This window comes from Oryx dammah, unplaced genomic scaffold (assembly GCF_014754425.2).
Source record: "Oryx dammah isolate SB20612 unplaced genomic scaffold, SCBI_Odam_1.1 HiC_scaffold_11163, whole genome shotgun sequence".
NCBI lineage: Eukaryota > Metazoa > Chordata > Mammalia > Artiodactyla > Bovidae > Oryx > Oryx dammah.
The window spans coordinates 2525587-2538876 of record NW_024080556.1 but is presented as its reverse complement, the minus strand read 5'-3'; the positions used below and the strand labels follow the sequence as shown (position 1 = coordinate 2538876).

Genomic DNA, 13290 nt, shown 5'->3' with positions numbered 1-13290 from the left:
TTACACATCGTATATTTGACTTCTGCCTCTCTCCTCAGCATTTAAATCAACTACATCTGGTTTTTGCTACTTAAGTGTGCCATTACCTTTTACATTAAAAAGCAGTTAGAGAGAGAAGCCCCATTTGATTAAAAAATAATTAGCTAGCATTAGATTCATGTTACCGTCATGGCAGCCCAAAGAAGAATTTTAGGATAGGTTGGAGACCTGCTTTATTTCTACAACAGGATCAGCAATAGAACTGGGATGCTGTTTGTGATGAATACTGGCATAAGGCAGATACTTGACTTGCTGGTGTTGATTTTTACAGTTAAAGGCACAGTAATGCAGAATAGACGAATGGATAGTTTCCAGCATTGATAAACTACAAAGCAGCTAAACCTTGATGTAGTCACTCTATGTCAGAGGAAGTCCTCCTCTATGGAGACTGAGGCACATGATTATTACTACACCCAGAATAAGTCAGACTCTGGGAACTGACTCCCACTATACAACCACATAAGAAGTTGATGTAATTGTATCAGCAGATCTATACTGGAGCTCACTGGTTAGTGAATTTTCACTCAGGAAATAAATCTACATAGGGAAAACAAGTTGTTGGTTGAAATTTCTCGGTAAGTGTGGAATCTGGCATAAAATAATTTTGATGGTCTAAGTCACTTTTACTCAAGGAAATTGCCATTTTGTGAACAAGGTAAGAGGCTAGTTGTTCTTTAGTCCCTAGGTCGAGTCCATCTCTTCGCAACCCCACGGACCGTAGGCTGCCAGGCCCCTCTGTCCATGGGATTTCCCAGGCAATAATACTGGAGGGCACTGCCATTTCCTCCTCCAGGGGCTCTTCCTGACCCAGAGATGGAACCCAGGTCTCCTGTGTCTCCTGCATTGCAGGAGGATTCTTGGAGCCACCTGGGAAACTTATAGAGTAATTAAGTAGCGCTTCAGGTGACTAAAGGTTAAAAACATGGCTGTTAGCACTGGGGGTTGAATTCTTGTTTGTTCTTGAGCAAGCTGTGGATTTTCTAAGCCTTATTAGTCTCACCCATAAAATGGCTATAACAATACCTACCATATATGATTGTTATAAGGTTTAAGTGCTATCATAAAAGGAAAAGCACGTAGCTCAGTGCCTGCAGCATAGTAGACAGTAGCGAAATGTCAGCTATAAATGCCAGATATCATCTCCCTGATGGAGATTTATCTGCTGTTTTTGAGAAAATGCACATTTATATACTGCCCCAGATTTCTGGATAAGCATGAAACATACTGTAAATAACGTGCTTGAGGCTTCCTTTGCTAAGCATTCATTGTTAGAAACTTAAATCAATGTGATTGAAGCAAAAGGAAAAAAAAAAGTGGGCTGCTCAAGGAACATCACACAGTTTACAACTGCATGTCCAAGGATGAATCTGGCTAAAAACATGACAAGATTGAGGTACTCTAAAAGTACCCTTCTCTCTGTATTACCTGGCTATCTACCTACCTACCTACCTACCTATCTTTCTGACTTAGCCTCATTCTTAGGCTGGCACGGGTTTTGTGAAGGCAAAATGGTACATCAAGTGTCAGTCATATGTTACCAACTTACCACAGAGGAAAAAGAAGTTCTTTTGTAAATGTTGGACAGAATTGCATAACTGAGACTTAATGGCTTTGCTTATGGTATCTTTTGATTCTTGAACAATACGTTCTCTCCAAGCAAGAGCAGAACATTGTGGTTTGTCAGGCTCAAACAGGTACCTATCCCTGAAGCTAGGGTAAGACAACTCTATTCAAAGCATTTGTTCTGAAGGAGGAAAAGACACTATTCCAAAAGAAAGTTAAAGGATGTTATTAGAAAAAAAAAAAGGAACATATGAGCAGAATCCAAAACAATAGATGTCTGATACTCCAATCTACCCTCTGTTCTCCTACACTTCTATTGTTGTTTAAATGTTAGTTCAATTGGAATAAAACCAAGATTGAATTTAGCCTAGAGACATAAATTTTGTTAAGATAGTTTCTAGATATGTATCCTAATCTATTTTGTAGTTGTTTTATATATAAAAAAACTTATTTCCCCCTACTTCTAATTTGGGAATAAAGGATGAAGGGGAGTTACCTTATATTGACCACGAATAAGGTCAGAACTTATTACTAATAACATGAGTTTAATTGTGACCTTTCATTTTCTTTAGCTTGGGGCAGCCTCACGTTTGAGGAATAGAAATAAGAGATGTTGTTAGAAAGTGAACTGCCAAAGTTTACAGAGAAGAATTTATTTTTAGGCTATATTTATTACATGACAGTAGTGTTACTATAGATTATAAAATAGGGGATGTATTTTGGTTCACCAAATCAGTAAAAATCACGTAGCTGTTAATGATTTGGAACCCAGCTTGTGAAGCACGACTTGGCAGAACTATCCAGTGGTTAACAGTGTTGGTATGAGAGTTAAGGACTTCAGTACTCAATTCCAAGTCTGACTGTTTTGTGGTGTGTGGCCTTGGACCTGACTTCTCTCGGATGCAGTTTTCTCCATATGTGTAATTGGGTAATAAAATGTAGTCACCACACAGTGCTGGGAGAGAATTAAGTGCACTGAGAGGGAAGTGCAGGCTTCTTTCTGTATTTTTCAAGCAGTGCACATGCTCAGCCTTATTCTCCCAGGTGCCTAATGGGCTCCCTTATATTAAGTCACTTAGTAATTTTTCTTGGCCTCTATGGTACTATTTATTTTACAACTGTAGTATTTTCTAAGATGGTACCATCGAGGACTAAATGTTGCCCAAAGCAAGAAAGGCAAATGCTGGACCATATTTTCAGTGAGGGTTTGTGTGTGTGTGTGTGTGTGTGTGTGTGTGTGAGAAGGAGCACTGAGAAGCTCTGAGGCCCTGCCGCTCACTTCATATGCTCTTGCCTATACTTTAATATTCCTTTTAAAGGCTTGTGTTTTGGATAACTGTCCCCCTCCCACTACTTGTCCCATTTTTCTAACCCAGCATAATTTTTTATTTTTCATTACAGAGGAGGCAGAATTATTCTCAAAGTTGAGTGGTCATTATGATAATAATGAAAAGACCAGAGAACCAAGATTTAGATTTAAATTATTCTGGTAACTCTGTTGAGTTTTTGCTGGATGACCTTAGGCTCATCATTGACCTTCTCTAATTCTGTTTCCTCACCTATAAAATGAAAAGAATGGTGAGCTCATCCGTGCATGACTCTCACTCCTTTGCTGTAAGGGTTAAATGAGAAAGCACTGGCCAAGTGTGAATTTCCATGCTGATTGTGTTGATTTGATATGTGCATCCGGATATTAGGAGTCTGTTAGCAACTGTGTTCCTGTGTGCTCTGTCCCAGTTTCCCCAGCTCCCAGAGCTGCAGAGGATTCCTGCCAGATGGCTGATTTGCCAGCTGTGTCTTGTTTTGTCATTGTAAATATTACATGCTCCAACCGAAAGGCTTTGCTTATAATGTAGTATGCCTTGCCCTTCATCTCTTGCAGATTGAGAATTACATTGTGGAAAATATGAAGTCGGAGATGGCTCAGATACAGCAGAATGCAGTTCAGAACCACACGGCCACCATGCTCGAGATAGGGACCAGCCTCCTCTCTCAGACTGCAGAGCAGACCAGGAAGTTGACAGATGTTGAGACCCAGGTACGTCGCAGCCCAGAGTTGACAAACTCTTAACTGGAAAGGTTTCTTTTTTTCCCTTTAGCTTACTTCATAAACACAGAGCACATTTCAGCACTGAGAATGGGGAAACATATACTTTTTTGTTTATTGGTAATAACAACAATGACTGCCTGACATGCTAGGCATGCTTCTCTTGATTTCATGAGAGTTGATATATTTAGCTTTGTATGTTTGCAAAAACAGGGCTGGCAAAGCACTTAATTGGCATTTAAATTTCAAATAAGCACTGCAACTACCAACTGTGATACGACCTATGTCAAACAGAATAAGCGTTTGTGTCAAATCAGTGCCTTTGATGCACATTTTGACTTATACTATTTTATCTCTGGTAGTACTCTACCATAATGGTACCTGCAGAGGTTTTGTGCACTCAGTGGACAGGAAGGATAACCCCAAATGAACTGATCTGGAATGTGTAGATTTTTTTTTGTCAGCATGATTTTATAATGAAAAGTAAATTAAATCTCTGTCTTCATATGTATATTCAGGTATGTGTGTGTGCTCAGTTGTTCAGTAGTGTCTTACTCTTTGCAACCTCATGGACTGTAGCCTGCCAGGCTCCTCTGCCCATGGAATATTCCAGGCAGGTTGCCATTTCCTCCTCCAGGAGATCTTCCTGACCCAGGGATCGAACACATCTCTTGAATCTCCTGCATTGGCAGGTGGATTCTTTTACCACTGTGCCACCTGGGAAGCCCCATATACACATATGTATATGTATTATATATTATATATTACCCTACTATGGACAATGACATACTTATGTTCAAGTCAGTAAAATGTCTTTTAACTATCACTGCCGCAAGTCTACCAGTACAGTTTAATGAAAATATTATTTTTGATGACTGGAAGATAATCTCTTGGTCCCCTTTTAAACATGGAAATGGTTACTCCATTTACCTCTCTTGAAATCCAGAGGATGATTCTGTCTCAATGAAGTTGATTTCTGGAATTGAAGGTGAACTATATTGTGAAAAGATAAACCGAGGCACATTAAACTTTTCAAGAGTTTACTCAAGCAAACATTGACTTAACTTGTGCAGCCCAAAAGCAGCTCTACTACAGGAACAAAGGGAAAGGTTTTAATATGGACACTTTAGAAGCGAAGCAAGGAAATCATTTGATTGGCCATAGCTTAAGCATTTGCCTTATTTAGGAAAGCCCAGTTGGCTGTTTGTGATTGGTTGTTCTTAAGTTTCATTTTCATGGATTTAAGCCCATTGACTCTGGCTTAGATTTAGGTTTGCTTATGTAGGTTACCAAGGCATTAGAGTCATCTCAATCTGATGGCCTCTAATGTTTAACTTTTAACAATATAAATTCAAAAATAATATGCAATCTTTGTTATTATTGTTCTAAGTGGTGTCCAACTCTTTGCAGCCCCATGGACTGCAGCGTGACAGGCTTCCCCGTCCTCCAACATACAACCTTGTTTCTGTTTTATGTCATTTGTGTTAATGGCATCACAGGTCAAATGTTGATATTTAAAGACAAATAGCAATAATAATTTATATGGACAGGGCATTTTATATTATGCAAACCACTTTCTCATGGACAAATGATACTCACGAAGTCTATTTAGAACAGAAAGCTTGAGTGGTTTTCTCATGTTGATACAGCTTGTTGTTGTTAGTAGCTAAGTTATGTCCAATTCTGACCCCACGGACTGCAGCAAACCTGGCTTCCCTGTCCTTCACTATTTCTTGGAGTTTGTTTAAACTCAAGTCCATTGTATCAGTTATGCCAACCATCTCATCCTCTGTTGATACAGCGAGTGAACTGAGTTTGGTACTCAAACTGAGACATACACATGTCTTTCCTTTTCTGGCCTCCTTGATTAGTGATAATACCTGCATTGGCAGGAGGGTTCTTTACCACTAGCGCCATCTGAGAAGCGCCATACATATTCTACTTAAACCTAATTGAAAGTAAAAGTTGCTCAGTCATGCCTGACTCTTTGCAACCCCATGGACTGTACAGTCCATGGAATTCTCCAGGCCAGAATACTGGAGTGGGTAGCCTTGCCCTTCTCCAGGGGATCTTCCCAACCGAGGGATTGAACACAGGTCTCCCACATTGCAGGTAGATTCTTTACCAGCTGAGCCACAAGGGAAGCCCAAGAATACTGGAGTGGGTAGCCTATCCCTTCTCCAGCAGATCTTCCCGAACCAGGGCTTAAAGTGGGGTCTCCTGTATTATTGCAGGTAGATTGTTTACCAACTAAGCTATCAGAGAAGACCTAAAACCTAATTATTCAAGTTCTAATGCAAGGCCAGGTTTACAAAGTGAGTCCTAGATTACTCCTTAATCCCAGTACACTCTATTCTTTTGTCATAAGCATTTATAAACCTTTAGTGCCACCCAGGCATGCTCCCAGGTGTTTCTTCCCTTCTTCAGTCTACTTTGGTTCACTTTGGTAAGTCTTGCTATTCCTAAACTCACTTTGGGTCTCAGTTATTTTAGGAACTCATGCCAGTAGTTTCACAGTGTATTTTAATGCCCTAGCTTTCATATGATGTTGTTATAAAGATAAGTAACTTACTGCTTTTTAGTCTTCTGCTGACCTTGTAGACTTGAACTTAATTAAAGTAGGTAGAACCTTGGATTTATTGCAGTGGTGTTTAAAAGTATTCTTGTCCTCAATAAGCATCTTAATCAGAAAAGAGAGAGAAGGAGTACAATTAAAAAACCCTGCTGGTCATGGTGGTGAGACGAGGAACCGATGCTGGGCCTGTCCCTTCCTCCTTAGTTTAGCTTGCAGTGTTTTCTTTACTCTGTTACCAGTTCATACCAATATCTCCTCTCTTTCTAGTTCCTCTTCCAAGCGTGCAGTGTGAAGGGCTTAATTCATATTATTCATGCCTCTTCCTGTAGTGTGAATCTATTTCTGACTTCTTCCTCAGGCCAATTTTGAATCAGTGTACAGTAGTAGACAAAAAATATGTATATTAAAATTCACCTCTAATAATCTGCACTTACCTCTTTTTAAAGCAATTTTACATGTATTCAGTTCAGTTCAGTTCAGTCACTCAGTCATGTCTGACCTCTTGAGAACCCCTGGACTGCAGCATGCCTCCCTGTCCATCATCAACTCACAGAGTTTACTCATGTCCACTGTGTCGGTGATGCCATCCAACCATCTCATCCTCTGTCATCCCCTTCTCCTGCTGCCCTCAATCTTTCCCAGTATCAGGGTCTTTTCAAATGAGTCAGCTCTTCGCATCAGGTAGCCAAAGTATTGGAGTTTCCACTTGAGCATCAGTCCTTCCAATAAATATTCAGGACTGATCTCCTTTAGAATGGACTGGTTGGATCTCCTTGCAGTCCAAGGGACTCTCAAGAGTCTTCTCCAACACCATAGTTCAAAACCATCAATTCTTCAGTGCTCAGCTTTCTTTTAGTCCAACTGTCACATCCATACATGACTCCTGGAAAAACCATAGCTTTCACTAGCCTTTGTTGGCAAAGTAATGTCTCTGTTTTTTAATAAGCTGTCTAGGTTGGTCGTAACTTCTCTTCCAAGGAGCGGAACAAATGTCTTTTAGTTTCATGGCTGCAGTCACCATCTGCAGTGATTTTGGAGCCCAAGAAAATAAAGTCTCTGCATGTTTCCCCATCTATTTGCCATGAAGTGATGGGACCAGATGCCATGATCATAGTTTTCTGAATGTTGAGTTTTAAGGCAAGTTTTTCACGGCTGAGTTTTCCAAATTTGCTGGCATATCAAGTGCAGCACTTTCACAGCATCATCTTATAGGATTTGAAATAGCTCAACTGGAATTCCATCACCTCCACTAGCTTTGTTCATAGTGATGCTTCCTAAGGCCCCCTTGACTTCACATTCCAGGGTGTCTGGCTCTAGGTGAGTGATCACACCATCGTAATTATCTGGGTCATGAAGATCTTTTTTGTACAGTTTTTCTGTGTATTATTGCCACCTCTTCTTAATATCTTCTGCTTCTGTTGGGTCTGTATAATTTGTTTCCTTTATTGTACCCATCTTTGCATGAAATGTTCCCATGGTATCTCTGATTTTCTTGAAGAGATCTCTAGTCTTTCCCATTCTGTTGTTTTCCTCTATTTCTTTGCACTGATCACTGAGGAAGGCTTTCTTATCTCTCCTTGTTATTCTTTGGAACTCTGCATTCAAATGAGTGTATCTTTCCTTTTCTCCTTTGCCTTTTGCTTCTCTTCTATTCACAGCTATTTGTAAGGTCTCCTCAGATAACCATTTTGCCTTTTTGTATTTCTTTTCCTTGGGGATGGTCTTGATCCCTGCCTCATGTACAATGTCATGAACCTCCGTCCATAGTTCTTCAGGCACTCTATCAGATCTAATCCCTTGAATCTATTTGTTACTTCCACCATATAATTGTAAGGGATTTGATTTAGGTCATACCTGAATGATCTAGTGGTTTTCCCTGCCTTCTTCAATTTAAGTCTGAATTGGCAATAAGGAGTTCATGGTCTGTGCCACAGTCAGCTCCCAGTCTTGTTTTTGCTGACTGTGTAGAACTTTTCCATCTTTGGCTGCAAAGAATATAATCAATTTCTATTAGTTTTGAATAATTTTAAAAAAAATATTTAGTTGGGTAGATATTATTACCATCCCTTGTTAAAGACGTGGAAGCTAAAACTCAAGAGAGGTAAAGAAATTGGCCTCAGGTGAAAAAAACTTGTGAATATTAGAGGGAAGATTTGAACCCAGACAGTCTGGCATCAGAGTCTACATGCTTTACAGGCTTTCTGTCTATACTCTCTCTCTCTCTTGTGATTCTGTTCTCTCTCAGAGGCTACAGATGCAACTGGGGTTCTAGCAGAGGATAAAATGAATTTCAGATAAAGCAAATTAATGTGGATCTAATAGATCTAATGAGGCTCTATACATGATGAAGCTGCTGCTTTTGCCACTGCTGCTGAGGGAACCACCATCTACTGGTGGTTTTTACCATGTGCCTGCACATCGGCTCATGTAACCCACTGCTGACCTTGTCACTTTCTGGCTGTGTAACTATTACTATAAAGAAGTTCCATAGAAACAGTGTAATTCTCCTCCAACTTTCAATCGTTTATATAGAGCCATAGTTTTAGAAACATAATTTAATAAAAATTTTAAAGATATATTTTGAATACCTCCTTGATGCAAAATATTTTCACAAGTACCAAATAGAATACAGCAATAAGTAAAGCAGTCTTTATACTCAGTGAGCTTGAGTTAATGTGACACAAATTTGCTAAACCATTTCTTTCTTGACTTCCCATTAATTAGCTGTGGAGCCTCCCTCACAGTCATAAAAATGCATCTTTCCAATTTCCTGCTGGTGCAGAGGTGTAATAGATCAATGGCCCCAGCTGCTGGGCTCTGAAATCCATCACTGTGTTAGTACAGAGACTACAATTCTCAGCGGCCCCTTCCAGCTAAGGATGTATTGTGGCAGTGATATTTAGACCCACTCCTGGTAGCTGTAAGATGCCACTGACACATGACTTGGCTAAGGGCTCTCCATCATCAGCCTTGCCAAACTTTAGCACAGCTCCCTGCATACTAAGATGTCCAGTTAGCCTTACTCCTTTCCCTCTCTTCTTCATTGTGATTAGATCTACATCCCAGTCGGAAGGTGACCCTAGTCAACTCTGGCTTTTCCTCAATTTTGTCTCATAGGCATTTCCCCTAATTAATTTCCTGCAGTCTGGTATCTGCTTCTTAGAGGTCACAAACGATCACACCTGTTGTTTGGACTTGACTCATACAATTGTAAACTTAAAGTAGTTCGGGAACAATTTAAACAATGAGCTTGTATGTCTAAGCAAAAATAGGTTTGAAAGAACAGAAAGGTCAGCACTCAAAGTTGAACACTATCTCTTTAACTTGATGAGAGGGTAGCTGAGTAAATATTTAACTTTTTGACTGAATTGAAATGGCAGTAAAATAAATTTGCTAATGAGTCATCCAGGGAAAATACCCTGATAATTAATTTTCTCACAAGGTCTGGAAAAGGGTTTGATAACCTATTAGAAGAGGGCTTAGTCAAATTTGAAATGCCATTTTTCAATGGCATTTTATTTTTGTAAAATAAAGTTTTATATGTTGCATATGGGTGGTTTCTCAATGTTGTTGTCCATTCATTCAGTTGTGTCCGATTCTGTGACCCCATGGACTGCAGCACACCAGGCTACCCTATTCATCACCATCTCGCAGAGCTTGGTCAAACTCATGACCGTGGAGTCAGTGATGCCATCCAACCATCTCATCCTCTGTGGTCCCCTTCTCCTCCTGCCTTCAATCTTTCCCAGCATCAGGGTCTTTCCTAATGAGTTAGCTCTTCACATAAAGTGGCTAAACTACTGGAGCTTCAGCTTCAGCATCAGTCCTTTCAATTAACATTCAGGACTGATTTCCTTTAGGATGGACTGGTTGGATCTCCTTGCAGTCCAAGGGACTCTCAAGAGTCTTCAACACCACAGTTCAAAAGCATCAATTCTTCAGCACTCAGCTGTCTTTACAGTGAAACTCTCACATCCATACATGACTACTGGAAAAACCATAGCTTAGGCTAGACAGACCTTTGTTGGCAAAGTAATGTCTCTGCTTTTTAATATGCTGTCTACTGCAAGGAGATCTAGCCAGTCCATTCTAAAGGAAATCATTCCTGGGTGTTCATTGGAAGGACTGATGCTAAAGCTGAAACTCCAGTACTTTGGCCACCTCATGCGAAGAGTTGACTCTGAAAAAGATTGAGGCTGGGAGGGATTGGGGGCAGAAGGAGAAGGGGATGACAGAGGATAAGATGGCTGGATGGCATCACTGACTCGATGCACATGAGTGTGAGTGAACTCCGGGAGTTGGTGATGGACAAGGGAGGCCTGGCGTGCTGCAACTCATGGGGTCGCAAAGAGTCGGACACGACTGAGTGACTGAACTGACTGACTGAACTAGGTTTGTCGTAACTTGTCCTCCTCAATAAGAGAGCAGAATTGAGAAGTTGTACCAGGGCCTGCTAAGACTAAGATATTTACTATCTGGATTTCTATAGCTATAGCTGATTAACTCCTGCACCAAGATTCCAACTCATAGAGAGCAAGGATTCTGTCTATCTTGGTCACTACTCTATCCTTAGGATTTAAAATAGTACTCACACAACAGGCTATCAATAAATACATGTTGAATGATTAAATTCACTAATAATAGTCACGTTGTTGTTGTTCAGTCGCTCAGTCATGTCTGACTCTGTGACCCCATGAACTGCAGCACGCCAGGCTTTGCTGTCAATCACCAACTCCCAGAACTTGCTCAAACTCATGCCCATTGAGTCGGTGATACCATTCAAACATCTTGTCCTCTGTTGTCCCCTTTTCCTCCTGCCTTCTGTCTTTCACAGCATCAGGGTCTTTTCCAATGAATCAGCTCTTTGTATCAGGTGGCCAAAGTAGTAGAGTTTCAGCTGTACCATCAGTCCTTCAAATGCATATTCAGCATTGATTTTCTTTAGGATTGACTGGTTGGATCTCCTTGCAGTCCAAGGGACTCTCAAGAGTCTTCTCCAACACCACAGTTCAAACGCATCTTTTCTTCACTACTCAACCTTCTTTCTTGTCCAACTCTCATATCCATACATAACTACTGAAAAAACCATTGCTTTGACTATACAGATCTTTCTTGGCAAAGTAGTGTCTCTGCTTTTTAATGTGCTGTCTAGGTTGGTCTAGCTTTTCATCCAAGGAGCAAGTGAACTTTAATTTCATGGCTGTAGTCACATCCTCAGTGATTTTGGAGCCCAAGAAAATAAAGTCTGTCACTGTTTCCATTGTTTCCTCATCTATTTGCCATGAAGTGATGGGACCAGATGCCATGATCTTAGTTTTCTGAATGTTCAGTTCTAAGCCAGCTTTTCCACTCTCCTTTTTTACCTTCGTCAAGAGTTTCTTTAGTTCCTCTTTGATTTCTGCCATAAGGGTGGTATCATCTATATATAGATTATTGATATATTATTAATAATAATTCTCTAAGATTATCTAATTTTCACAGATTTCCTCAACTTTTTACTAAAAATTTTATTGGCATTTTATATTTGAAGACTTAATAGTCTCTTTTAATTTGGAGCAATGTTACTTTTTTTTAATTGAAGTATAGTTGATTTATAATACTATATGTTTCAGGTGTACAGCATAATGATTCACAATTTTTAAAGATTATACTTCATTTGAAGTTATAAATTATCAACTATATTCCCTGTGTTGTACAGTATATCATTGTAACATTTATTTTATGTGTGCATGCACGCTGAGTCACTTCAGTCATTGTCTGACTCTTTGTGACTCTATGGACTGTGTAGTCCCCCAGGCTCTATCCATGGGATTCTCCACTAAGAATACTGGAGTGAGTTGTCCTGCCCTTCTCCAGGGGATCTTCCTGACCCAGGGATTGAACCTGCATCTCTTGCGCTGCAGGCAGTCTTTACCGCTGAACCACCAGGGAAGATCCATTTCTTTTATACATAATAGTTTGTACCCCTTAGTCCCCTACCCCTATCTTGACCCTTCCTCACTTCCTTCTCCCCACTGGTAACCACTAAATTGTTCTCTATAACTGTGAGTCTGTTTCTTTTTTGTTATATTCACTAGTTTGTTTTTTTAGATTCTTCATGTAAGTGATAACATATACTATGTCTTTCTGTTTAACTTTTTGTTTTTCTTGAGATTTTAAAGATACTTGGTCAGTTGTTCTGTATAGTGTCTCATAGTCTTAATTTGTCTGAATATTTCTTTATGACATGTTTTTAATTTACTTTTCCATCCCCTGTATTTTTTTTTTTAACTGAAAGTTAAGTCTACAGGCTTAATTGGGTTAAGTTGGACATGGGGGTGGGTGTGCTTTGTAGAATTACTAGTCACTTCTTATTTCATCTCATCAGGAGACATAAATGCCAGCTTGCCACCCTCTTGGTAACACTAATTTTAAGTTGGTTAGGGTAAAAAGACCCTATAGCTCTCCATTCCAATTGTCTACTTTCCCCTTGGAAATTAGCAAAAGCCCTGTAGACTAATACATTGTCACACTGCCTATCACTGACCAAATAAATTATTTCCTTGATTTTGTAAAATGGTGATCATCTAACTAACTTCTAACTCTCCTTCCATGTATGTATACTAGCCTTCATTCTTCTGTAAAAGTCTAATTGCTGAGGCATCATACCTTGTGTTCTGTTTTTTTTTTTTTAATTTGAAAAACATAGTTAAAGTAAAGAAAATGGAAACCTACAGCAAGGCAGATTTTATTTTATTTTATTTTTTAATTTTTACGTTATTTTACTTTATAATAAGTTAATATGCCAGTCAAAGGAATTTTTTTATGTGGAATATTTTCCTTTTAAGAAAGATTAGAGGCACTTAAGTATTAAACAGAGGCTGGATGAAATTATCTAGCTCACTTTCTTTAAGAAAATAGTAATTTTTATTTTAAAATTTTGCTTATTTTTTAAAGAAAGAACTGAAATTTTATAGTCTATAAATCCTCAGTTCCAAGTCTTAGATCATTTGTTCTTGTTGTTTTAGTTGCTAAGTCATATCCAACTCTTTGTGACCCCATGGACTGTAGCCCACCAGGCGTCTCT

At 39.4% G+C, this 13290-nt stretch overlaps 1 protein-coding gene across 1 annotated transcript in view; it reads left to right on the top strand.

Annotated features, from left to right (window-relative positions):
• The window catches only part of LOC120860691 (angiopoietin-1), a 296807-nt gene that overhangs the window by 172368 nt on the left and 111149 nt on the right, over window positions 1–13290 (top strand). The window contains exon 2 of the mRNA XM_040236442.1: window positions 3485–3640. Coding sequence (XP_040092376.1) covers window positions 3485–3640 — 156 coding nt within the window. The remainder of the gene's footprint in view (window positions 1–3484; window positions 3641–13290) is intronic.